Source organism: Coptis chinensis, chromosome 8 (genome assembly GCF_015680905.1).
Source record: "Coptis chinensis isolate HL-2020 chromosome 8, ASM1568090v1, whole genome shotgun sequence".
NCBI classification, from domain to species: Eukaryota; Viridiplantae; Streptophyta; class Magnoliopsida; order Ranunculales; family Ranunculaceae; genus Coptis; species Coptis chinensis.
In genome coordinates, this window is record NC_141463.1 from 23166904 (window position 1) to 23194226 (window position 27323).

The following is a 27323-nucleotide window of genomic DNA, read 5'->3' on the forward strand; positions in this document are numbered from 1 at the left end:
CATGTGAACATAAGGTTGAATATTGTCTGAACCATTGAACTTTGGAAGCATAGAGATTACTGATGCTCTAAGCTCAAACTGGTTAGCTTCCGTCTCTGGAAAAACAATACTGCTGGGTGGGTCTCCAATGATTGGCGAATAGAAATCACTCAGCTTCTTCTTTTGTTGTGCTTGCATGGGTGGGATAGCTTCAAGATTATTTGGGTCCATAACACCTCCATCATTGCGTTTGACCATTATATCAATCTCATCTAGTATTCTTGTGAGTCGGTTGTTAAACCATGTCCACTATTGTGTTCTTACCGGACGATTATATGGACGACGGGGCATACACTAGAAAATGCTATGCGAAAATGACGAAAAACTATCCTACTATGCTTGAATGCAATTAAACTAATATGCAACTATTTTAAATTATACTAAAATACAATTATACTAATTTTTTTGGATTTTTAAAAAATAAAATAAAACTACTTTCTTTCAAATTTGGGTGGGGTTTTCACGCTAGTATCTCACTACCGCCTAAAAGTCGTCTCTTCTAGGGTTATGGTGAATCACTTGGATTGCTTAAGTACCACTGCCTACAGACGATAGTCTGTTTGTCAAGATTCAGACAAGAAACACTAGAGTTTGATATTTCATTGTGTTTGCTTGCAACTTCAATTGTGGAAAAGATCCTAAATGCAATTATACTAGAAAGCAATAAAACTAAACTACGATGCAACTAAACTGAGAATGAAATAAAAAGAATAAAGATTCGACTAACCTGGATGGTAGATCTTGTCTTCGAGATGTCCTTCAAGCTTCTCTCTTTCTCAAAAGGATGGATGATGTGGCTAAAATTACCTCAATATCCAAACTTCTAATCTTGAAATAAAACGTTAAACATAAACAACTTAAAACGGTAGCGGCGCCATTTGACACGCGCTCCTCGGGCTACAATTAATTATATCCCTAGCAGCGGCGTCATTTGACACATTGTCTTTTTGTGTGTATGAGATGGTATATAGATGATGTAGATATATGATGGTCATTAAACAAAATAGAAGCGTATCAAAACCTAAATATCCCTCAATAAGTAAAGGATAAGTAGGGTATCGTTCCACTTTTAAGTGTATGTTATATGAAGGACATGACTGAAAAAGGGGTTTGAGTGATCAAAAACTATGATTGTAGAGATTATAGATTCTAATGTTAAACTAAACTAAACTAACTAAACTATTAAGAATTTATAGGATAGGGAATTCAAGAGATTAGAATCCACTGATACCTTTGATCTATGACCTTCTGCTTCATGGTTGTTCTCACAAGTAGACTACAATTAGGCAATCAAGCGAGTGTTGATGCCCTCTTGGACAAAACATCGTTAACGAATAACTCTACTTAAGGTTGTTCCTATGTTTATGCTATTAATATCTGCTTTTCTTTTATAAAAGCTCAGGCAGCCATTCAGTGTATTACTGAGAGCAACATTAAAGAGCACTTCCTAATAGGGTGGACATTCAATGAATTACCACTTAAGGCAAACACAAAGAATACTTCCCCTAGGCAGCCACTCCCTGAGCTACCCCTTCCAGGGATACACAAAGAATACATCCCTAACTCTAAAGAACTACACTACTAAAAGAAAAGTAAAGAACACTAGCATGATATTAATATTGCAAAACATAAACCCTTTTTTATACTTCCATCCCCTGGTGTTGGCAATGGAACTAATAACTAAAAACATAAAGAACTAACCTGATTGGAGAACACCTGAACCAGAAGAATCATCAAACCCTGAACACTGGCTTCATCTCCTCCATTGAAGGAGCAGATTAGCCTTCCATGAAAAAGGAAGAACACGAAGAACAAGAAGAAGAAGAGTCGAAAAATATAAGACTAGAACGACTAATTTATTAAAACTCGACTAGTTAAAACCAAATCTTTTATTATTAATCTCTCTCTGCCTCAAGTTCTTGAGACAAGAATGTAAGTGAATTGGCGAGTTTCATGAGGCACTTAAGTCCTCTATTAATTGGGGTTACAATGAGTTCTAGAAACATCCCAAACTGTGGCTTGTTTCCTATTACAAATCAACTTCCTTCAAAGTCCAACTTCGTTTCCAAAACTGTAAAAGAGGTGGGCTACAATGTCGGTTCATGCATCTGGATGCATGATCCTTGCGTCCCAGACGCAAGAGTTGCATCCGGACGCACGGGCCTTGCATCCCAGATGTGAGAGTCTTTTTTTTTCTCTTTTGCTCTATCCTTCTTCCTCTTTTGCGGGCTCTGGTCCAAGCAACGAATCCTTTTGCCTTAGGCTTCCAAATAAGCTTTAGAACTGATCCAAGTCGCATCTTTCATAGCTTCAATTCCTTGGCCTTTTCCATGATTGTCCACGGGCTTCCCATATGATCTTTAATGCTCCGAATTGCTCCGTTTTACCCATTTTTCTCTAATATTCTACAAAACTCTCTTTTTCACCTGCAGAATCATAAAACACGACTTACAAGCACTGTTAGTCCACTAAAATGGATAAACAAGAGGTATAATCGAGGGTTAAAATGCACTTTTTGGGCACTTATCACATATGCTAATGCGTCGGCATGTATATTCTCTCCACGACCTAGATGAGCAAACCTGATCTTAATGAACTTGCTCGCCTTTCTCTGTAATACCTCCAAATACCTCATCATTCTTGGGCATCGGGTCGTAAACCTTCCATTCACTTGACATATCACCAAGTTGGAATCATAATAAATTGTCAGTTCGCTCACACCCAGATCCGCTGCCAAGTCCAACCCTGCTATCACTGCTTCGTACTCTAACTCATTGTTCAAAGTCCTGAACCCCAGCTTCATCGACAGCTCTAGACAATTATTCTCTGGTGTGACCAATACCACCCCAATTCCATTCCCTGTATCGGTAGTTGACCCATCTGTAAAAACCTTCTATCCGTTCCGCATATCCCAAAGGTCTAAAGGGTCATGGATGTTGTCGCCTTCCTATTCCATAATATTCTCTTCCCCCTAAGTAGGGTCCTCGGTGGGGAACTCTGCCAGGAATTCGGCCATAACTTGTGCCTTTTCCATGGTCCTGATTTGATACTCAATGTCATAAGAACTCAGTATCACTGCCCATTTCAACATTCTTCCTGATTTGTCAACCTTCAAGGCCTATTTAAGTGACAACTTTGTCACCACAACTACCGAGTGAGCATCGAAATAAGGTTTTAGTTTCAACGCTAAGGAAATCAATGCCAAGGCGAATTTCTCGATCCTGATGTATCTCGTTTCTGCATCTAACATCGTTTTGCTATGAAAGTAAACTGGCCTCTCTGCCTTGTCTACTACCCTTATCAACACTGACACCCCCAAATATAGATACAATTTCTCCCTTTGCCATGAACGCGATAGGATCAAGGCCTTTTCTAAATAATCCTTTAACTCTTGGAAAGCCCTTTCACATGCCGCGGTCCGCTGAAAGTCGGTTGTCTTTCTTAAGAGGAGTTATAAAAGTTTAGACTTGTCCGAACACTTCGCTGATGAATCTATTGAGGGCTGCAATTCTTCTGACCAACCTCTAAACCTCTTTCACAGTCTGTGGTAACTGTATTTGCAGTAAAGCCCTGATCTAATTCGAGTTTTCTTCTTTTCCCTGATATGTAACAATATACCCTAAGAACTTTCCGGACGTCACCCCAAATGTACATTTCTTCAGGTTCAACATCATCTTGTGTTTCCGCAGTATAGAGAATGTTTCACTTAACTCCGCCAGATGTTCCTCCTCGGTCATACTCTTTTCTACCATGTCATCTATGTAGATTTCCATACCTTTTCTGATTTTTCTCTCAAACATCTTCTCCCCAATTCTCTGAAATGTTGCCCCTGCGTTCTTCAGTCCAAAAGGCATTATGGTATAACAACAAATTCCCCCTTCTACTATAAATGCAGTTTTCCCCTAATTGGGGTCGTACATTACCGCCTATTTGTACCCCATTGACGCGTCCGTAAAAAAGAAGATCTTTAATTTAGTGGTTCAGTCTACCAGTTCGTAGATCCGCAACAAGGGGTAGCAATCCTTCGGGCACTCCTTGTTGACATCTGTGAAATCGACATACATCCGTACTTTCCCGTTCTTCTTGGGAACCGCCACTATGTTTAAGAGCCATTCTGTAAACTCGCATTCATGGATTATCCCGACTTCCTTTAGCTTTTGTACCTCCTCTTGGATTCCTTGCACATACTGCGGTTTAACACCCCTCATCTTTTGCCTAATGGGTCTTGCACCTTCTCTCATATGCAGTCTGTGAGACGCGAACTCAGGATCTAGTCCCGCCAGGTCCTCTATTGACCATGCAAACATGTCGTTGTTTTCTATCAAGAAGGTCGTCAACCTTGCTTTCCATTCCTCCGGTAAACTGGCCCCGACAGATACAAATTTATCTTCCTCCACAACGCCTATATTCTCAATCTCAATCTTATCCATCGTCTTTGCACCGTCGGTCATTTCCTCAACCTCGTTCACGGCTTGTAATTGCTATGCTAGGAGTTCGCCCTTCCCCAACATATCCTTCTCTAGTGCGCGGAACAAACCTTTAACTGTCAACTGGTGAATGTTTTGTGTCGCGACTTGATCTCCTCTTATCTTGTACATTCCCCCGTTTGTGGGGAAGCAGATTACTTGATAGTAAGTGGATGGGATTACCTTCATCTCATGAATCCATTTTCTTCCCATGATGGCATTATATTGCGAGTTGGTGTCTACTATCACAAAGTGAGTAAATACAGTCACCGGTCCCACAGTTACAGGTAGCATTAACTCCCCTATTGGCTCTGTCATACTGTCATTGAACCCAAACAAGTTAGTCTGGGGGGCTTTATCTGTTTCTTTTCGATGCTCATTTCCTCCATCGTGTCCCTTAATAACAAATCCACTGAGCTTCCACAGTCTATTAACACCTTCTTCACCATGTACCCATCGTTATCGTGATCACCAGTGCATCCTCATGAGGTGAGATTACTAATTCCATATCCTTTCAAGTGAACTCTATCATTCCCTCTCCCATGGAGGCTCCCGGAACTGGCCGCGAAATACTCACAACCTCATTTATCTATTGCAAGCTGGTCGTCCTCCTTACCTTGTCCCTGTGGATGTTCCTCCCCAACGATTCTCCACTAAAGATGATGTGATTGTACCTAGGATCTTGGCCACTACCAACTCTCTTTCGACCGGGCGTACCTCCTTCACAAACTCCCTCAACATTCTCTTTTCTATCATTCTCTCCACCAGCCATTGCAACGTGAAACAATCGTTGGTTGAGTGATTCATGATATGATGGTATGCGCAAAACGGCTTCCCTTTCGATTCCCTAGGAATACTTCGCGGCCCTTCATAGTACTACTACCCCTTGATTAATGGCAATATTTCCTCCAACGGCTTGTTCAAAGGTGTTGACTTTATTTCGCGGTATGGCTTCCTCTCTCGGATGTCCCTCCTAACTTGGTCTCAGCCTCTTTCTGCTTTATGTGTCTCTCCCCTATATGATCCCCCTTCTCTTGCCGCAGCTTTGTCTCTACCTTCTCGATCCTCCTGTCCTACAATCTACACTGATTTCTCTGACTTATTGAGTTCCTTTGTATTTCTCTGCAAGATGTCCTCATAGCATATGTACCTTTCCACCTTCGGATACAACGCGGGTAATGTAGTAACTTCAATTTTGGTCATAGATTCATGGACCCTAGTTCCCTGCTTCAACCCATGCTGGAAAGCAATGACCGCAGTATGCTCATCCAAATTTTCCACTCGTAGGGTCTCTTCCTTGAATCTACACAGAAACTCCCGAAGTGTCTCGTTGGATCTTTGCTTGACATTAAAAAGATCAGCAATGTCGACCACCCTCCTTTTCTAATGAATGATGTGGTCCACGAATGCCTACTCCAACTCCTCGAACTTACGTATACTTCGCGACACCAATCAATAATAACAGTCCGAAGCTCCCCCTTTTAGGCTGGCGGGAAACATCATACAGCTGAGCCCATCATACTTGCTCTCTTGCCACAGCGGCATCTGTTTCATAAAGTGGGGTAAGTGGTCCGCAAGATCACCCTTCCCGTCGTATCTCTCAAACCTTGATTGTGTGAACCTTTTAGGTACCTCTAAGTTCAAGATAGAATCAGCTAACGGGTTCTGATTAAGACTTGCCACCACCTTTTTCGCCACGCCTTGGTTCTCCCTTTCCGCCGGATAGTTTACTTCTCTATCCTTTCCAATCATTACTTGGACTACTTCCAGCGTGATTCCTCCCTTAGGTTCATTCTTGGTCTATGAAGAGCTTCCTCGTACTTACCCTCTACTTCACTATTTTATGGTTCTCCTGTCTCCGCTTCCCCCTATGTGGTTTCTCTTTCTCTTCTCAGTTCTTCATTCTCATCTCTCAACTTCACTACCTCTTCTTGTAGAAGTCTTGTTGCTTCTGCCGCTGTATCTTGCACCTCCTCTTCCATTTCTTCCATCTCAACACTCATGGTTTCTTCCTTAACGGCCTCAGCCCTCACCTTTTTGGGTCTCCCTCTTCCTCTTTTAGCTATTGTAACCATACTATAACTTTCTCTTTTTACCACTAGATCGCGGGCCAACTCGTCCCCATAGACGGTGCCAAATGTGTTACACACTAAGAACTCCCTCTCTCTTAACCCAAAATTACAGCTTCTCTCCTTGTTTTTCACCTCTTTCTTTCTTTTTTCACTCTTTTCTCTTCTCCCCTCTATCTTTCTCTTTATATCTCTTCCATCTCTTTCTCCATTCATTGATCTCTTTTTTCATAACTTGGTCGCTGACTCTTAACCTCTCCTTTTAAGGATATCCTTTTTCTCTACAGTGTTTCTCCTCTTCTCACTCTTACTCTGCCCCTCACCTGGTCACCAACACCCGTTTCTCTTTTGCCCATCTGAGGCCCACTTCACTTTAGGTTCCGCAGACTCGCTATCGTGCATCTTGTTTCTCCTCCCTTATCCTGCCTTCGGTCTTCAGACATCACCCTCATGGGTCATGAAATAAGCTGATACACATGGTTTAGCAAATTGAATTTGTTGGTATGAGTAAAACTAAAATAAAATATATAGTACTATATTCATAACAACTGCACTATTAGACCTCGGGGCGAGTGTTAACTTACTCCCTTTTTATTTATATAAACAACTAGGTCTAACAAAACTTCAACCAACTAAAATGACTTTACAGTTAGCCGATCATTCTATTAAGTATCCCAAGGGTGTAGTTTAAAATATTCTGGTCAAAGTTCAAGACTTTTACTACCCAGCCAACCTCATTATTCTCGACACAGAAATTGCACATGATTTTATTCCCATCTTAGGGCGTCCTTTCTTGGCAACCGCTAATACCCAAATCAATTGCCGGGATGGCTCAATGACTCTTTCCTTTGGAAATCTTTCTGTGGAAGTGTACTCACAAAAATATGTACGTAGGTCTATGAAATTGATTTTAGAGTCGCCACTAACTTTATTAAGGAAAAGTTGAGTAAAACCTATGTGAAGGACTAGCCCTCGAAACTAGATGATTATTGGGTTCGGGAGTCAAGGTACGATGTGGGAAGGTGTTAGGCACCCACGCTCCCCTAGTAAAACCAGCCTTACTTCTATTGAGGTGTAATGTATTAAAATAGGTGAATGAAGAAAGCTTGAAATTTTATTTTGAAATTGGATATATGATCTTCGCTAAATTATTTAAAAGCAAATAACTATATGCTAGAGTAAAACTAAAAAACAAATAATCCTAATATGCAATACTAATTAAAATAAAAGAGAAAAAGAAAGATATCACCTTCTATGGAATGTTGCCTCATACTTGATTGTTGATGAATGAAGATGAACTTGATCTTGAAATGACGACTTTGATTTTTGGATTGAAATAGGTCATTCAGGAGAAGAAACAACTTTTGGTGAAAAGGTGCTTAAACTCAGGATCGAAGAGAAGAAAAGAAGGCTAAAATGAAGAACTATAAAGAAAAATGAAGAACACTAAAGAAAGGAAAACAACTAGGCTATTAGCTCTTAATAACTAGCTGAAGATCCTTAGCTCTAAATAACTAGTTCCAGATTATTAGCTTCAAATCACTAGCTTCAAATGTTTTTTTATGAGTGAATGAGACCCCTATTTATAGTGTTTGGGCGTGGATTCCAATATGGTAATGAGTTTGATCCAAAGGCTAAGTGTTGATTAAGAAAAAATTCAATGGCTTGATATTTTTCTGGATGCACCTCCTAAATCTGGCCCTTGATTCAAGAGGTGGAAAGAAAGGTGTGATCTTGGCCCATGATTTCTAGGTTTTGTAGATGGATTAGGGAAAAAATACAAACCCTAGACGTGCTCAATATTCCCACAATCTTGAGTTTCCAAACATGGCTCCAAAATGGCATATTTTCTAGAATATGCTTGATTTTAAGGATCAAATCAAATCAAACAAATAAGGAAAGTTATCTAGGGATTTGGAGGCTTGAGAATAGTCTAGAAACCCTAATGAAAAGGTCCAAGACGATCTAGATCCACAGCCGATGAGCACATGTCCAAATCCAACCAAAAACACCCATTTTGACCATTTTCTTAACACTGCAAATTTCCTTTGACTGGGTCAAAATTATGCAAAGTCTTCTTCACAAAAATTGTTCACTAATACATTAGGTAGGCCCATGAACTCTTAAAAATACCTTTGGGTTGAAATCTCACTTCAAAAATATATTGCACTGAACAGCGTGCACCACGGGCTGAAAAGGGATAGGGCAAGATTAGGGTTTCTGAGATCCAAAAGAAACCTAGGCAAGCTTGTACTCATTCCAAAGGATTTTTCAAGGGAAAATCACATATAAAATAATCTCATCCAAAGAAAGAGTGGAAAATTCGAAATTTGGGCTCCAAAGGGTTACAGGGGCATTTTGGTCATTTTCAGCTCAAAATTAAAAAAACAACGAAACTTCTTCCATAGCTAGAACATGATGAGAAGAGTCTAAAGACGCTAATAGAAGATGAAAAGAAAGAAGTTTGATGTAGAAATGAAGACTCTGGAATGTAAATCACCTTATATGATCAAATTTAATTCAAGGCAAAATCGTAAATGAATTATACCTAGGGTGCAAAAATGGGGTGTCTACAGTTGCCCCTCTTTGGTGGAGGTTGCTTGCAAAATGAACAAAGAAAGCCATGGAGACACACTATTTTGCCAAGCTCAAACCAAAAGATCTCATGCAATTTTTGAAAATTCATTTGAAAAATATTTTTGAAAGAGGGCATTTCCCTGGATATTTGAAATCCTCAATTTTTTTCAAGTTGTTTGTGAAAGCACGGTTGAAAATGGTTGTCACTCAAGAGAGGATGGTATCCTACTTTACAAATGCGTGTTTTACGTCTTACCTTTTTTCAGTAGTCAACCAAAGGTATCACTCCTTCTAATGCATGTATTTTATGTCTTGTTACATCAGTGTATAACAGGATATATAATGGCGCTCAGGCCAAGCACTTAGGCCAAAAATGGTGATGGATAAGGATGAACAACTTTTTGAAATCAAGGGACAATTTTTTTTTGAAATTTGATATTTTCAAATTCATTTTGAAAAACTGGTGAAATCAAATGGATAGATCAATTCATTCATGATTTTGACTTAGATTAAAGATTCTCATATAATGGTGATAACTAAACACTGACAAAAGACGTACTCACTGGGAAGAGCTAGAAGATCCACTGGAGATAGGAGATTCTAATAATGAGGGAAGAAGACACAAAAGAACACTGCTGGGGAAGATAAGTGACTTGCTGGAGATGAAAGATGGATGCTGGGGATGGTGATATTCAAGTTCAATCAATCAATCAATTACGTTCAAGTATACTTGGATTGGAAAAGACTGCCATTGTGAGTTCAAGCTGATCCATCCATGATGCTGTCAGTAAAATCAACATTGTTCTTGCGAACAATTTTAATGTTGCACAATGTGGTTACCGAAATGATATTAGTGATCAAGTGGTTGTCAAAAGTGCGATGAAGAAAACAAAAACTTTGATGAATATTTTATCATATTGAAGGGTAAGAACCCCATGATATTAGTATTCATCATTTATTTTTATTTTTTTGAAAAGTTTTTTTTATTTTTTATTTTTTTATTTATTTTTATTATTATTATTTTTGGGTCAAACTTAGTCAATTGTCAAAACTGAGTCAAACAGGTCAAACTTGTCCAAACCGGGTTGAATAGGACCGAACCTGGTGACAAACAGGTAAAGGGCACCCCGACCTTCCTTGTTCATGTTCCCACCATATCATTGTATTAAAATAGTTTTCTTTATCAGGGAGCGACTCTAGAGGACAAATCGGCCGAAAGAGAAACTCTAGAGGACACATTATTTTTGTAATCACTCACAAGGACCAGGTGGATGAAAGTTCAAGTTTACCCTTGACGCGAAATAAGAACAGCTCGGGTAGATGAAAGGTCAAGTATACCCTTGAAGAAAAAAAATAAACGGCCCGACCCAACTGAAACAACCCGATTATGAACATTGATTGTTCATACCCACAATAGGTATGAACAATAACTATGAACATTGATTATTCATACCCCAAATTATGAACATTAGTTATGAACAATAGTTATGAACAAAACAGATATGAACAATAAATGTTCACACTCAAAACAGATATGAACATTGATTGTTCATACCTATTGGAGCTATGAACACTCATTGTTCATACCTTTAAACATGTATGAACAATAAATGTTCATAGGCCCAATTATGAACATCAGTTATAAACAATGATTGTTCATACCTATCCATGTATGAACAATAGCTATGAACATTGATTGTTCATACCCCAAATTATGAACATTAGCTATGAACAATATGTATGAACAGAACAGATATGAACAATAAATGTTCGCACCCAAAACAGATATGAACAATGAAAATGTTACCCAAAAACATGAACCCAAAACAGATATGAACATTGATTGTTCATACCCAAAACATATATAAACAATAAATGTTCATACCCAAAACAGACTTGAACATTGATTGTTCGTACCTATTGGAGCTATGAACACTCATTGTTCATACCTTTAAACAGGTATGAACAATAAATGTTCATAGCCCCAATTATAATAATTAGTTAGGAAAATGATATAAATAATATGAAAATTAGTTATAAATAAACAGAGTATAAATAATAATAAGAGAACACATTAAGAACACCAATATTTAACTTTCATAAACAAAATATCATTGTGCACAAAAAAAAATATTTGTGCACAAAAAACACAACAAAATATCATTGTGCACAAAACACACCATAAAATATATTGTTTTTTTGCCTTCCTCACATTAATTCAGTAAAACATTCCCTTTCTAAAATCTCACATTCATTCAGCAAACATTCCCTTCCTATAATTTTCCTTAAAATCATGATTTTCTTTACTCCAACTTCTCAAAGAAGTCCGAAAAGCATTCTCGTGATGCAATGTGAGGGCGCAGCTTTTGTATTTCCTCTTCATTTATAAATTGATAGAAATCCATATGACCTTGTTCATACAAAATTTCCATCATTTTACAGACATGGAGCCCACAATCAATGCTAAAATATAAGGAATCATTATATTCATACGTATTGGAGTATAAACAAATATTGTTCATAGTTCTTATGGGTATGAACTATGATTGTTCATAGCTATCTAATGCATGAAAAGTCATTGTTCATACCTATTGTATACCTAAATTTAGAGAGTACACAGTCAATTTAGAGAATACACAGTCAAATCACAATCATTTCTAAATATGACTAATCATTGTATTCATACCTATCTGAGGCATGAACAACCAATGTCCATAGCTATATGAGGTATGAACACTCATTGTTTATACCCAATTGGTATGAGCAATCATAGTTCACACATGTAATACATAAATAAATAATTACCTATTGTTTTGCTACGGACATTTTGGTGAAACTATTATTCCTTTATTACTGACAAGCTGGATTTTCAAATCCCCCTTTCTGATAAGATTGTTTATTGACTCAACTAGTACCTTCTTCTGCAAAATTAAAATAAGTTATTTCTTTATATTTCAACATAAATTTTTTTATATAATTTAAGTGTTTATTGTCGAACTCACAAATTCTTTTGCAACTTCCTTTGTCTGGCTTAGGGAGTAGAAGTAATACCATCTTGCTTGTTGTCCCTCCACCAACTCCAACACAAGAAGAGTCCAATGATTGTCCGAATGAATTGGAATGGCAATGAATTTCATATTGAAGTCGATGCTCTTCAATATGGTTTCCAATCCTACTTCTTCCAACAATCTCTGTGTCAACAATTGTGTGAAATAATAAGAATGTGACAATAATAATAGATGACACAATATTTTTTTTTTTATAAAAAATTAACCTTGGAGTTTGTAGATACTAGACAAGTCTCTGCTTTTCCAGTCTTCCTCTGTTGAAGTTCTATCGCCCACCAGTCAATGACCTGTTGAATGGATAAGTTTTTTTTTAAAATTGACATCACATAAATAGCTTATGACTATGAACAATGAATGTTCATACCCATTGCTGGAGTATGAACAAATAATGTTCATAGTCCAATTGTGGTATGAACAATGAGTGTTCATAGCTACCAAATTCTTGGCAAGTTGCTCGAGTATGAACAATCATTGTTCATACCCATTGCTGGAGTATGAACAATGATTGTTCATAGTCCAATTGTGGGTATGAACAATGAGTGTTCATATCTAAAGAATATGAACAATAATTATTCATAGTCCAATTGTGGTATGAATAAAATTTACCTGGTGATCAATTTCTCTATCAAAGAGAATATCTTCAACTAGAACACCTTGAATTTGTAATGTTCCATTTGACCAAGCAATAGCTATTCAAAAACCATAAGAAATAACCATTAGTCAAACAACATATTTACTCAAAATATTATTTTTTGGTATCTTAAACTTACCCACTGTCCGCAATTTTGAAGAACGTGTCAATGACTTCTCGATGGGTTTCTTCCAAACCCATATAGTATTGACACATCTTCAGGTTAAACAGAGAACGAACGGTACTGTCATCAACAAGAGTTTGCTTGTCAGTGTCACCTTTCTTCTTATTTTTTAGCCCATCTCCAGTGAAATCCTCGCCAATCACTTTACTTTTCCTTTCTTTATTTTGCTTCACTTGCTTTACAAGTGAGCAAGGTTTCTTGGCTCCCTCGACATCCTTCTCCTCATCTTTATCTGAAGGTGACAAGGTTAGGCGTAGATTAAATGATGGACCATCAAAGGGTTTTGCGACATTCTTACTCTGCTGAACTTTATCCGCAACTTCAATTGTGACTTTGCCGCCGAATGCCCCTCTTTGCACTTTAGCCATTGTGATCCGTGACTTCATCAGGATGCACCTTCTGTAATTCTTTAGATGGGGGGACTTCATTAATTACTTCAGTTGTGACTTTGTCAGAGTGCCCCTGCTGCACTTCAGCCACTGCATCTGTAACTTCATCAGGATGCACCTGCTGCAATTCAATAAGTGGGTGGACTTCATCCATTACTTTAGTTGTGACTTTGTCAGAATGCACCTGCTGCACTTCAGCCTGGTTGACTGCATCCGTGACTTCATTAGGATGCCCCTGCTGCACTTCTTTAGGTGGGTGGACTTCATCCATTACTTCATTAGGTTGCAATTCAACCTCATCAGACATATCCCTCTCTTGCTGCTCATTTAACTTTTCAATTTCATCTCTGGAAGACATAATTTGCTTTTCAAGCTCAATGACCCTCTCCTTCAGTTCTTTGTTCTCTAGTTTCAATGCATCAATATTTTCTATAGTAGGCTGGACTGTTACTTCATTGTTTGTGACTAAATCACTATACATGTCATGAAGTAAAGTCTTTTCAGCCTTCGTTGCTACTTCAGCATCAACAATAATCTGACTTGCAACTATTTCTATTATTGGTGTCTTTCGGAACGCATCAAGCAAGGTCTTCAAATTCGACCTTGCACACCTCGGGAATTTGGTTTCATGGTTCTCTACCTTCTTGATGACTACGCAGTGCTCACAAAACCAAAACTGCAACGCATGTGATGAAAGCCATATTAGTTTACACACCAATAAACCAAAACATTAAACCAATCAATGTTCATACACTAATAATATATATGAACATTGGTTGTTCATACCCAACAATAGCTAGAACATTGGTTGTTCATACCCACTAATAGCTATGAACATTGGTTGTTCATATCCACCTATAGGTATCTATGTATGAACAATCATTGTTCATACCCACCAATAGCTATGAACATTGATTGTTCATACCCACTATTAGCTATCCGCCAATAGGTATCCATGTATGAACATTCATTGTTCATATCCACCAATAGCTATGAACATTGAGTGTTCATACCCACCATTAGCTATGAACATTGGTTGTTCATACCCACCAATAGGTATCCATGTATGAACATTCATTGTTCATACCCACCAATAGCTATGAACATTAATTGTTCATACCCACTATTAGCTATCCACCAATAGCCATCCATGTATGAACATTCTTGTTCATATCCACCAATAGCTATGAACATTGAGTGTTCATACCCACCAATAGGTATCCATGTATGAACATTAATGGGTTAATGTTCATACCCACAAATTGTTATAAAAACATACAAACAACCATAAATTAAGGATATTGAGTTAAAGAAATATACCAAAAACATTATAGTGCATCCATTGATCGTTTGTATTTTTTCTTCTTTGTATTCAATGGCAGCATCAATTAACTCCTTGTGTATAGCAGTTGGCCAAGACAGACTTCTAAGTGTATTTAAGCTGTCAACAGCCTTGATTAATGGCCATGATGCTCTGTAATTGGCATTGCTAAAGAAACATGTAACCAACATGAAAAGCGACCATCAGCTGCAGATTGCTTATCAGTGGTTGCCAAAGTCCTCATTATGCCATCTTCAACATGAGACTTGGAATACCTAGTGTTGCCATCACCAAAGTACTTTTTAATGAAGCTGGTTTTCTTTTCATCATCTCCAATAGTCCTATTTAACTGAACCAAAGTATCTGTGATAGACAGCCCAAACATGAGACTAACCTCCTCTACAGTTAGCTTTACCATTTTTTTACCAATCTCAAATGCCTCATCATGTACTGATTTGAAATTGTCCAAGAGATAGAATATTTCTTTGTTTGGCTTGAATTTGTTTCCTTCAACAATCCCACTGTTTTATAACTCATAAAACATAAACCAGAATGGTGTCTTCTTCATTTCATCAACATACTTTTTTGGAATTCCCACTTCTTTAAGTTTTTGTACCAAACTTATCATGTGTGAGAAGGTACATCGCAGCTGCACAGGTGCTACTATGCTACCTTTAACATTCTCTTTCTCATCTTCCTCATCTTCTTTCTCTTCCACCACATTCCCTTTCCTAGTATTCTTAACCACAACCTTCCCCCTACTAGTATTCTTGACTACAACCTTCCCTTTGACTAGTTTTCTTTGTCTATAGTTTTTTCGATTGGCTGGCAGCGCTGCTCGACTCCGGTTTCCTTTTTTTGGATGCAGATCTCAAACACAACATTTTGTTTGGTGTGTCAGATCTCAAAGATAACTTTCTACTCACACTTCTACACACAGGAGACTTATCAACTTTCTTCTTCTTCTCCATATTGCTTTTCTTCCTTCCTCGGATTAAGGACTGCAAATAATTGAAGGTCAGACAGTACTACTCCAACCCAAACATACTTAACTGCGGAGTTCTGATGGGATCCGGTGCATTAGTGCTGGTATGATCGCACCCGAAAGTATTAAGGTTTTATTTGTATTTGATGCAACTCATGTTCAAACTTACTCTCATTTTTAAATCAAAACAAACCACGGTTTTCTTTTTACAGATAAATAAATAAATATATATATATATATATATATTGCAGAAGAGGGTGCAACATGAGGACTTCCCAGGAGGTCACCCATCCTAGTAATACTCTCGGCCAAGCACGCATAACTGTTGACTTCTGATGGGATCCGGTGTATTAGTATTGGTATAATCACACACGAAAGTATTGGGGTTTTATTTGTATTTGACCCAACTCGTGTTCGAACTTACTCTCATTTTTAAATCGAAACAAACCTTAGTTTTTATTTTTTTTAAAAAATTGCAAAAGAAGGGTGCAACACAAAGACTTCCCAATAGGTCACCCATCCTAGAACTACTCTCGCCCAAGCACACTTAACTATGGAGTTCTGATGGGATCCGGTGCATTAGTGCCGGTATGATCGCACCCAAAAGTATTGGGGTTTTATTTGTATTTGACCCAACTCTTGTTTGAACTTATTCTCATTTTAAAATCAAAACAAACCTCTATTTTCTTTTTACAAAAAAAAAAAAAAAAAAAAATTGGAAATAAGGGGTGCAACACGATGACTTTCCAGGAGGTCACCCATCCTAGTACTACTCTCTCCCAAGCACGATTAACTGCAGAGTTTTGATGGGATCCGGTGCATTAGTGCTGGTATGATCGCACCAGAAAGTATTAGGGTTTTATTTGTATTTGACCTAACTCGTGTTCGAATTTACTTTCATTTTTAAATCGAAACAAACCTCGGTTTTCATTTTACAAAAAAAAATAAAAAAAAAAAAAAAAATTGCAAAAGAGGGGTGCAACACGAGGATTTCCTTGGAGGTCACCCATCCTAGTACTACTCTCCCTCCAATATACTTCACTGCGGAGTTCTGATCGAATCCGGTGCCTTAGAGCATCTTTAGCAGGGATTTTTCAACTTTAGGAGAACTACATGTTGATGAAAACACCAAAAAAACACCAAACCAAACACCAAATCGACCAATATTTGGTTCCAGGTTTGGTGCTGTATCAAATCACTCACGCGGTTTTGCCAAAACCGCATGCGTTTTTTCTGAAAATTAGAACTATGGTGCATAGAACTTGAAAAATTATGAGTTGTGCATAGAAGTTAAGAAATTAACAATTGTACAATTGAAGAAATTAAGAATTGTAATTCAAAATCGAAAAAATTAAAGAAATTAAAAACCTATGATTATGATTATGCAGTCCAAAATCGATGATTATGATATAATCATATAATATCCAAAATAATCCAAAACCTGTCATATTACATCAAATTTATTTAGCTCTCTTCTTACGCCCCTTACCACTCGATCCCTCTCCTCTCTCTATTTGGGCGTTCCGAAGCTGCTCCTCTAAGTTCCTAATCTGAGAATTATGATCTTCTCTGTTTGCACGGAGGTTAACTACTTCAGCCTGAAGTTCCTCATATCCCTGATGTTGCTGCGTGTACACTTGCTCGTGATATCCTCATACACGCTTTCCGAAGTCTCATCATATTTAACGCTGGGATTGCTTTGATATGTCCGAGAATATGCCTCCTCTCTTTCTTGGCTATAATGATACAGGGCAGTCCTCATCCCATCAAACATAAGAACCTGGTTCTCATATCTTTCTAGAAACTCAGCCTAAAAATCCAAGAAAATACAGTGTGAGTACATATTATATATATAATGAAGAAGATAAATAAAACAATTAAACTCACCATGGTATACTGATCAATATGCGGCTCTAACTCAAAGAAACGAGCATGAGGCACCTTAGGAATGGAAATATAAGTAGGCTCCCCATCAGGTCCACACACGGCAAACATCTGAAGATTACTGGCAGACACAGGAGCTGGCTGATATGCATTCAAAGGTTGTGGGTTGTAAACAGGCTGTGGCAGATGAGGAATACATAGCTCACGTCTCATCCCTTCTAGGCCCACAAACTCGAAGTTGCTAGCCCGACCAACAGGTATCAACAACGGACCCATGGAGACACGGTTCCACCATCTATAATACTGATCAGCAGTCTGCTCAACAACAAAAGAAGACGCATCTGGCCAAGGACCACCACTGGCATGAACTTCATGAACTTGAATTCTACCCCACAACTTTACATCATAACATCTGGCATGGGAGCACATGGAACTCCATAACGTCCAGTCATCTGCCTCCAACATCTGTCGCCACAGTACCAAACCTGACAGTCACGTGTGGCAAAAACAACTCTGTGACGTGACAACACACAAGCATGTTGTACAACTGGATCATCAAAGGTAGTAGACAAACGTCAAGGTCTCCACTCAATAGATGACAATGATCTAATATCAATCTGAGCACGAGCCATACAGATATTATTCCTAATCTGCCCTCTGTTACGAGTCAAGTGAGGCCCTGACCAACTAGCAAATCTAGGGCGAGTATCAGCAATCATGTCTATGTTAGGACAAAGACATCGAAAGTACTTATAAAACCAAATCTCTAAAAGTCCCGTGAATCCTGCAATCTGAGGACTTCTACTTCCGAATGTCTATGAAGCTTTATCTAACGCCGATATCAATGTAGCATATACTGAGCTACCAAGGTCATAATCTCTCATAGTATGCAAATCAGATACATAAGCATAATATCCCAGTCATACCATAGAATGACCATTGGGAAACAAAACATGCCCAATAAAAAACATACAAAAAGCCCTAACATACTGATCAACACCCTCACTACCTGGTAGAACAGTCAAAGCTAACTCCACTTGTGTATCAGGATGCAAGAGGGGTTCCATATATGCAGTCTTAATATGAGATAGCTTAATCCCAGAAGAATCATAAGCATTCGCACCCAAACGAGGAAAACTCATAAGCATACTATCCATATTCTCATAATTTGTATGAAAAGGTATCGGTTGGCCTATACCGATACTCAACCCAGAAATCATAGTGAAGTCTAGTGGTGTGAACCCTAACTCCGCACAAGGAAAATGAAATGTATGAGTTCTACTCCACCATCTTTCTACTAAAGCTATGACCACGCCCAATCGGCCTTCTCATAATCCCAGATCAATCAAAATACCCAAAGGTGTATACAAAATACTATCTCTAATATGTACAAACTCATCCAAACTCCTAATAACCTTCCACCACTCTCTAACACCAAGTAAAGCCGATCTAACTCGGTAGTCAACAACATGCTGATATTATAAAAAAAAAATAATGCGTATAAGATAAATAATTAATTGGTCCAACTCAACTAATTAATATTCAAAATATTTAATAAAAACTAATTAATTATCTGAGTATTAGCCACTGCACTTGACATGTGTTTTGTATCACATGTGGAAGACACAACTTCCATATCAAGTGCTTCTCCAGGTGCCCATTGCCAATCGAAGTCGTTCATCTGATACTCCAGTACATAGGGATGTCTATCAGTCGGCGCGACATCCTCGGGTTCTTCTTCCCTACTGTCTTCTCCCCCACCATATTCTACTTCCTCAGGTTCTTCTCCCTCATCGCCAATGTCGTCTGTGTAATGCCAATCATCACCGTCGAAAGGTTCAAAAGGATCCATATCAAATTTTAAGAGTTTAGGTAGGTTTTTGTTTTTTTTAACTAAGGAGAGGGTTTTATAATTGTGAGAAGAGGTGAAAGTGACTGAACCGCGCGGCTTTGGAGCTGTTTATATAGAAGTAGCACGCGGTGTTCTGAACAACACGCGATTTTATCAAAACCGCGTGGGCTTGGGCCTGTCATTTGAGCTTTAGTGGCACGGTTTTGGCAAAACCGTGTGGGCAATATGGCGCGGTTTTGGCAAAACCGCGTAGTTGCTTGGTGTTTTGTTGATGTTGTTCCTAAAGTTGCTTGGTGTTTTTTTGATGTTGTTCCTAAAGTTGGTTGGTGTTTTTTTGGTTAGGTGTTTTTTTGGTTCAAAATTTTGGTGTTTTTTTGGTTGCTATCTCCTAAAGATGCTCTTAGTGCTGGTATGATCGCACCCATAACTATTGTGGATTTATTTGTATTTGACCCAACTCATGTTTGAACTTACTCTCATTTTTAAATTGAAACATTCATTTGTTTTATTTTTATAAAAAAATAAAAAAAAAATTGAAAAAGAGGGGTGCAACATGAGCACTTCCCAAGAGGTCACCCATCCTAGTACTACTCTCACCCAAGCAGGCTTAACTGCGGAGTTCTTATGGGATCCGGTGCATTTGTGATGGTATGATCGCACCTGAAAATATTGGGGTTTTATTTGTATTTGTCATAACTCGTGTTCGAACTTACTGCCTATTTAAAATTGAAACAAACCTGGGTTTTCATTTTTTTAAAAAAAAAAATTGCAAAAGATGGTGCAACACGAGGACTTTTCCGGAGGTCACCCAACTTAGTACTACTCTCGCCCAAGCACGCTTAACTGCGGAGTTCTGATGGGATCCGGCGCAATAGTGCTGGTATAATCGTACTCGAAAGTATTGGTGTTTTACATGTATTTGACCCAACTCATGTTCGAACTTACTCTCATTTTTAAATCGAAACAAACCTAGGTTTTCTTTTTACAGGGAAAAAAAATTGCAAAAAAGGGGTGCAAGGCAAGGACTTCCCAGGAGGTCACCCATCCTAGTACTACTCTCGCCCAAGCATGCTTAACTACAAAGTTTTGATGGGATCCGATGCATTAGTGCTGATATGATCGTACCCGAAAGTATTATGGTTTTATTTGTATTTGACCCAACTCGTGTTCGAATTTACTCTGATTTTTAAATCGAAACAAACCTCGGTTTTCTTTTTACAAAAAAATAAAAATAATAAAATATCAAAAGAGGGGTGCAGCACGAGGACTTCCCAGGAGGTCACCCATCCTAGTACTACTCTCGCCCCCAAGATTGATTAAATACGGAGTTTTGATGGGATCCAATGCATTAGTGCTTGTATGATCACACCAGAAAGTATTAGGGTTTTATTTGTATTCGACCTAACTAGTGTTCGTATTTACTTTCATTTTTAAATCGAAACAAACCACGGTTTTCTTTTTACAAATAAAAAAAAAATATTGCAAAAGAGGGGTACTACTTGAGGATTTTCTTGGAGGTCACCCATCCTAGTACTACCCTCCCCCAAGCACGATTCACTGTGGAGTTCTGATGGGATCCGGTGCCTTAGTGTTGGTATGATCGCACCCATAAGTATTGGGGTTTTATTTAAATTTGACCCAACTCGTGTTTGAACTTACTCTCATTTTTAAATCGAAACAATCCTTGGTTTTATTTTTACAAAAAAATTAAAAAAAAATGTGAAAGAAGGGTGCAACAATAGGACTTCCCAGGAGGTCACCCATCCTAGTACTACTCTCGCCCATAGCAGGCTTAACTGCGAGAGTTCTGATGGGATCCAATGCATAAGTGATGGTATGATCGTACCGAAAGTATTGGGGTTTTATTTGTATTTGACCTAACTCGTGTTCGAACTTACTCTCATTTTTAAATCGAAACAAACCTCGGTTTTCATTTTTTAAAAAAATAAAATAATAATTGCAAAAGAAGGTGCAACACGAGGACTTCCCAGGAGGTCACCCAACCTAGTACAACTCTCGCCCAAGCACGCTTAACTGCGGAGTTCTGATGGTGTCAGGTGCATTAGTGCTAGTATGATCACACCCGAAAGTATTGGGGTTTTATTTGTATTTGACCAAAAGTGTGTTCGAACTTACTTTCATTTTTAAATCGAAAGAAACCTCGGTTTTCTTTTTAAAAAAAAAAAAAAAAAAATAAATTGCAAAAGAGGGGTGCAACACGAGGACTTCCCAGGAGGTCAACCATCCTAGTACTACTCTCGCTGAAGCACGATTAATCTGCGGAGTTCTGATGGGATCTAGTGCATTAGTGCTGGTATGATCACACCCGAAAGTACGGCGGTTTTATTTGTATTTGACCCAACTCATGTTCTGACTTACTTTCATTTTTAAATCGAAACAAACCTCGGTTTTCTTTTTAAAAAAAAAAAAAAAAAATGCACAAAAGGGATGCAACGCGAGGAATTCCCTGGTGGTCACCCATCCTAGTACTACTCTCCCCCCACGCACGCTTAACTGCGGAGTTATGATGGGATCCGGTGCATTAGTGCTGGTATGAACGCACCAGAAAGTAATAAGGTTTTATTTGTATTTGACTCAACTCCTATTCAAACTTACTTTCATTTTTAAATCGAAAGAAACCTCGGTTTTCTTTATAAAAAAAAATTGCAAAAGAGATGTTCAACACGAGGATTTCCTTGGAGTTCACCTATCCTAGTACTACTCTCCCCAAAGCACGCTACACTACGGAGTTCTGATGGGATCCGGTGCCTTAGTGCTGGTAATGATCGCACCCATAAGTATTGGGGTTTTATTTGTATTTGACCTAATTCGTGTTTGAACTTACTCTCATTTTTTAATCGAAACAATCCTTTGTTTTATTTTTACAAAAAAAAAAAAAAAAAAAAATTGCAAAAGAGGGGTGCAACACGAGGACTTCCAAGGAGGTCACCCCTCCTAGTACTACTCTAGCCCAAACAGGCTTAACTGCGGAGTTTTGATGGTATCCGGTGCATTATTAATGGTATGATCGCACCAGAAAGTATTGTGGTTTTATTTGTATTTGACCCGACTCGTGTTCGTACTTACTTTTGTTTTTAAATTGAAACAAACCTCGGTTTTCATTTTTAAAAAAAATAAAATAAATATTGCAATATATGGTGTAACACGAGGACTTCCCAGGAGGTCACCCAATCTAGTACAACTCTCGCCCAAGCACACTTAATAGCGGAGTTCTGATGGTATCAGGTGCATTAGTATTGTTATGATTGCATCCGAAAGTATTGGGGTTTTATTTGTATTTGACCCAAACCGTGTACGAACTTACTCTCATTTTTAAATTAAAACAAACCTTGGTTTTTTTTTTTCAAAAAAAAAAAAAAAATAAATTGCAAAAGAGGGGTGCAACACGAGCATTTTCCAGGAGGTCAACCATCCTAGTACTACCCTCGCCCAAGCACGATTAACTATAGAGTTCTGATGGGATCCGGTTCATTAGTGCGGGTATGATCACACCCGAAAGTACGGCGGTTTTATTTGTATTTGACCAAACTCGTGTTTGAACATACTTTCAATTCTAAATCGAAACAAACCTCGGTTTTTCTTTTTACAAAAAAAAAAAAAATGCAAAAAGGGGCTGCAACGCGAGGAATTCACTGGAGGTCACCCATCCTAGTACTACACTCCCCAAGCTCGCTTAACTGCGGAGTTCTGATGGGATCCGATGCATTAGTGTTGGTATGAGCGCACCAGAAAGTGTTAGGGTTTTATATGTATTTGATCCAACTCATGTCTGAACTTACTTTCATTTTTAAATCGAAACAAACCTCAGTTTAGCTTTTTACAAAAAAAAAAAAAAAAAAAATAATAATAAATTGCAAAAGAGGGGTTTAACACGAGGATTTCCTTGGAGGTCACCCATCCTAGTACTACTCTCCCCTAAGCACGCTTCACTTCGGAGTTCTGATGGGATCCGGTTCCTTAGTGCTGGTATGACCACACCCAAAAGTATTGGGGTTTTATTTGTATTTGACCTAACTAGTGTTTGAACTTACTCTCATTTTTAAATCGAAACAATCCTTGGTTTTATTTTTACAAAAAAAAAAAAAAAAAAAAAATTGCAAAAGAGGGGAGTAATACGAGGACTTCCCAGGAGGTCACCCATCCTAGTACTACTCTCGCCGAAGCAGGCTTAACAGCAGAGTTCTGATGGGATCCATTGCATTAGTGACGGTATGATAGCATCCGAAAGTATTGGGGTTTTATTTGTATTTGACCCAAACCGTGTACAAACTTACTCTCATTTTTAAATTGAAACAAACCTCGGTTTTCTTTTTACAAAAAAATAAAATAATATATTGCAAAAGAGGGGTGCAACATGAGGACTTATCAGGAGGTCAACCATCCTAGTACTAATATCGCCCAAGCACGATTAACTGTGGAATTCTGATGGGATTCGAGTGCATTAGTGCTGGTATAATCACACCCGAAAGTACTGCGGTTTTATTTGTATTTGACCCAACTCGTGTTTGAACTTACTCTCATATTTAAATCGAAACAAACCTCGGTTTTTATTTTTTAAAAAAATAAAAATAAAATTTCAAAAGAAAGGTGCAACACGAGGACTTCCCAATAGGTCACCCATCATAGTACTACTCTCTTCCAAGCACACTTAACTGTAGAGTTCTAATGGGATCCGGTGCATTAGTGCTGGTATGATCACACCCGAAAATATTGGGGTTTTATTTGTATTTGACCCAACTCGTGTTCGAACTTACTCTCATTTTTAAATCGAAAGAAAAATTGATTTTCTTTTTACAAAAAATAAATAAAAAATAAATAAAATTGCAAAATCAGGGTGTAACACGAGGACTTCCAAGGAGGTCACCCATCCTAGTACTACTCTCGCCCAAGCATGTTTAACTATGGAGTTCTGATGGGATCCGGTGCATTAGTGCTGGTATGATCGCACCCGAAAGTATTATGGTTTTATTTTTAATTGACTTAACTCGTGTGCGAACTTTCCCTAATTTTTAAATCGAAACAAACCTCGGTTTGATTTTTACAAAAAAATAAAAATAAAATTGCAAAAGTGGGGTGCAACACGAGGACTTCCCAAGAGGTCACGCATCTTAGTACTACTCTTGCCCAAGTACCCTTAACTGCAGAGTTCTAATGGGATCCGTTGCATTAGTGTTGGTATGATCGCATCCGGAAGTCTTAGTGTTTTATTTGTATTTGACCCAACTCATGTTCGAACTTACTCTCATTTTTAAATAGAAACAAACCTCGGTTTTTTTTTTTTTTTTTTAAAAAAAATTGGAAAAGAGGGGTGCATTACATGGACTTCTCAGGAGGTCACCCATTCTAGTACTACTCTCTCCAAAACATACATAACTGCGGAGTTTTGATGGGATCTGGTGCATTAGTGCTGGTTTGATCGCACCCGAAAGTATTAAGGTTTTATTTGTATTTGACCAAACTCGTGTTCGAACTTACTCTCATTTTTAAATCGAAACAAACCTTGGTTTTTTTTTATCAAAAAATAAAAATAAAGAAATAGCAAAAGAGGGGTGCAACACGATGACTTCCCAGGAGGTCCCCCATCCTAGTACTACTCTTGCCCAAAGCACGATTAACTGCGGAGTTCTGATGGGATCCGGTGCATTAGTGCTGGTATGATCGCACCAGAAAGTATTAGGGTTTTATTTGTATTTGACCTAATCCGTGTTCGAATATACTTTCATTTTTAAATCGAAACAAACCTCGGTTTTCTTTTTACAAAAAAATAAATAAATAATAAATAAATAAATAAATAAAAAAGTTACAAAAGTAGGGTGCAACACGAGGATTTCCTTAGAGGTCACCCATCCTAGTACAACTCTCCCCCAAGCACACTTCACTGCGGAGTTCTGATGGAATTCGATGCCTAAGTACTGGAATGATCGCACCCATAACTATTGGGGTTTCATTTGTATTTGACCCAACTCATTTTTGAACATACTCTCATTTTTAAATTGAATCAATCCTTGGTTTTATTTTTACAAAAAAAAAAAAAAATAGGGGTGCAACACGAGGACTTCCCAGGAGGTCACACAACCTAGTACTACTCTCGCCCAAGCACGCTTAACTGCGGAGTTCTGATGGGATCCGGTGCATTAGTGATGGTATGATCGTATCCAAAAGTATTGGTGTGTTACATGTATTTGACCCCAACTCGTGTTCGAAATTACTCTCATTTTTAAATCGAAACAAACCTTGGTTTTCTTTTTAAAAAAAAATTTAAAAAAAAATTGCAAAAAAGGGGTGCAACAGGAGGACTTCCCAGGAGGTCACCCATCCTAGTACTACTCTCGCCTAAGCATGCTCAACTGCGGAGTTCTGATGGGATCTAGTGCATTAGTGCTGGTATGATCGCACACGAAAGTATGGGGTTTTATTTGTATTGACCTTACTCGTGTTCGAACTTTCTCTTATTTTTAAATCAAAACAAACCTCGGTTTTCTTTTTACAAAAAAATTTAAAAAAAAAATTGCAAAAGTGGGGTGCAACACGAGGACTTCTAAGGAGGTCACCCGTCCTAGTACTACTATAGCCCAAGCAGGCATAACTGCGGAGTTTTGATGGGATCCGGTGCATAAGTGATGGTATGATTTCACCCGAAAGTATTGGGGTTTTATTTCTATTTTACCCAACTCGTGTTTGAACTTACTCTCATTTTTAAATCGAAACAAACCTCAGTTTGCTATTTTCAAAAAAATAAAAGAAAAAATTGCAAAAGAGGGGTGCACCACGAGGTCTTCCCAGGTGGTCACCCATCCTAGTTCTACTCTCTCCCAAGCACTCTTAACTACAGAGTTCTGATGGGATCCGGTGCATTAGTGCTGGTATGATCGCACCCAGAAGTATTTGGGTTTTATTTGTATTTGACCCAACTCGTGTTCGAATTTACTCTGATTTTTAAATCGAAACAAACCTCGGTTTTCTTTTTAAAAAATAATAAAAATAAAAAATAACAAAACAGGGGTGTAACACGAGGACTTCGTAGGAGGTCACCCATCCTATTACTACTCTCTCCCAAGTAGGCTTAACTACGGAGTTCTGATGGGATCCAGTGCATTAGTGATGGTATGATCGCACCCGAAAGTATTGGGGTTTTATTTGTATTTGACCTAACTCATGTTCAAACTTACTCTCAGTTTTAAATCGAAACAAACCTCGGTTTTCATTTAAAAAAAATAAAATAAAAATTGCAAAAGATGGTGCAGCACGAGGACTTCCTAGGAGATCACCTAACCTAGTACTACTCTCACCCAAGCACGCTTAACTGCGGAGTTCTGATGGGATCAGGTGTATTAGTGCTGGTATGATCGCACCCGAAAGTATTGAGGTTTTATTTGTATTTTACCAAAACCGTATTCGAACTTACTCTCATTTTTAAATCGAAACAAACATCGGTTTTCTTTTTACAAAAATATTAAAAAAAAAAAAAATTGCAAAAGAGGGGTGCAACACGAGCAATTCCCAGGAGGTCAACCATCCTAGTAGTACTCTCGCCCAAGCATGATTAACTATAGAGTTCTGATGGGATCCGGTGCATTAGTGCAGGTATGATCACACCCGAAAGTACGGCGCTTTTATTTGTATTTAACCCAACTCGTGTTTGAACATACTTTCAATTTTAAATCGAAACAAGCCTCAGTTTTTCTTTTTACAAAAAAATAAAAATTGCAAAAGGTGTTGCAACGCGAGGAATTCACTGCAGGTCACCCATCCTAGTACTACTCTCCCCCAAGCTCGCTTAACTGCGGAGTTCTGTTGGGATCCGTTCCATTAGTGTTGGTATGATCACACCAGAAAG

The 27323-nt window shown here is 38.2% G+C and overlaps 1 protein-coding gene and 25 pseudogenes across 1 annotated transcript; all 26 read right to left on the minus strand.

Moving 5' to 3' along the window:
- Positions 1-16212: 16212 nt before the first annotated feature.
- LOC147480590 (5S ribosomal RNA) lies at positions 16213-16331 on the minus strand (annotated as a pseudogene).
- A 123-nt stretch (positions 16332-16454) lies between these two features.
- Positions 16455-16573, minus strand: LOC147480591 (5S ribosomal RNA; annotated as a pseudogene).
- Positions 16574-17317: 744 nt separating this feature from the next.
- LOC147480592 (uncharacterized) lies at positions 17318-18430 on the minus strand. The gene is made up of 2 exons (XM_086578703.1): positions 17617-18430; positions 17318-17539 (listed from the first exon to the last, which is right to left on the minus strand). Exons 1-2 carry the CDS (start codon positions 18076-18078, stop codon positions 17318-17320), a joined length of 684 nt encoding a protein of 227 aa, XP_086434829.1. The 5' UTR covers positions 18079-18430.
- Positions 18431-20008: 1578 nt separating this feature from the next.
- On the minus strand, positions 20009-20127 carry LOC147480593 (5S ribosomal RNA; annotated as a pseudogene).
- Positions 20128-20240: 113 nt separating this feature from the next.
- LOC147480594 (5S ribosomal RNA) lies at positions 20241-20359 on the minus strand (annotated as a pseudogene).
- Positions 20360-20473: 114 nt separating this feature from the next.
- On the minus strand, positions 20474-20592 carry LOC147480595 (5S ribosomal RNA; annotated as a pseudogene).
- A 362-nt stretch (positions 20593-20954) lies between these two features.
- On the minus strand, positions 20955-21073 carry LOC147480596 (5S ribosomal RNA; annotated as a pseudogene).
- A 358-nt stretch (positions 21074-21431) lies between these two features.
- On the minus strand, positions 21432-21550 carry LOC147480597 (5S ribosomal RNA; annotated as a pseudogene).
- A 123-nt stretch (positions 21551-21673) lies between these two features.
- Positions 21674-21793, minus strand: LOC147480598 (5S ribosomal RNA; annotated as a pseudogene).
- Positions 21794-21910: 117 nt separating this feature from the next.
- On the minus strand, positions 21911-22030 carry LOC147480599 (5S ribosomal RNA; annotated as a pseudogene).
- Positions 22031-22382: 352 nt separating this feature from the next.
- On the minus strand, positions 22383-22501 carry LOC147480600 (5S ribosomal RNA; annotated as a pseudogene).
- A 360-nt stretch (positions 22502-22861) lies between these two features.
- Positions 22862-22980, minus strand: LOC147480601 (5S ribosomal RNA; annotated as a pseudogene).
- A 116-nt stretch (positions 22981-23096) lies between these two features.
- On the minus strand, positions 23097-23214 carry LOC147480602 (5S ribosomal RNA; annotated as a pseudogene).
- A 133-nt stretch (positions 23215-23347) lies between these two features.
- On the minus strand, positions 23348-23466 carry LOC147480603 (5S ribosomal RNA; annotated as a pseudogene).
- A 604-nt stretch (positions 23467-24070) lies between these two features.
- On the minus strand, positions 24071-24189 carry LOC147480604 (5S ribosomal RNA; annotated as a pseudogene).
- A 128-nt stretch (positions 24190-24317) lies between these two features.
- LOC147480605 (5S ribosomal RNA) lies at positions 24318-24436 on the minus strand (annotated as a pseudogene).
- Positions 24437-24556: 120 nt separating this feature from the next.
- LOC147480606 (5S ribosomal RNA) lies at positions 24557-24675 on the minus strand (annotated as a pseudogene).
- A 357-nt stretch (positions 24676-25032) lies between these two features.
- LOC147480607 (5S ribosomal RNA) lies at positions 25033-25152 on the minus strand (annotated as a pseudogene).
- Positions 25153-25296: 144 nt separating this feature from the next.
- Positions 25297-25415, minus strand: LOC147480608 (5S ribosomal RNA; annotated as a pseudogene).
- Positions 25416-25524: 109 nt separating this feature from the next.
- Positions 25525-25643, minus strand: LOC147480609 (5S ribosomal RNA; annotated as a pseudogene).
- A 122-nt stretch (positions 25644-25765) lies between these two features.
- LOC147480610 (5S ribosomal RNA) lies at positions 25766-25884 on the minus strand (annotated as a pseudogene).
- Positions 25885-26244: 360 nt separating this feature from the next.
- Positions 26245-26363, minus strand: LOC147480611 (5S ribosomal RNA; annotated as a pseudogene).
- A 122-nt stretch (positions 26364-26485) lies between these two features.
- LOC147480612 (5S ribosomal RNA) lies at positions 26486-26604 on the minus strand (annotated as a pseudogene).
- Positions 26605-26721: 117 nt separating this feature from the next.
- Positions 26722-26840, minus strand: LOC147480613 (5S ribosomal RNA; annotated as a pseudogene).
- Positions 26841-26965: 125 nt separating this feature from the next.
- Positions 26966-27084, minus strand: LOC147480614 (5S ribosomal RNA; annotated as a pseudogene).
- Positions 27085-27199: 115 nt separating this feature from the next.
- On the minus strand, positions 27200-27318 carry LOC147480615 (5S ribosomal RNA; annotated as a pseudogene).
- Positions 27319-27323: the final 5 nt, after the last annotated feature.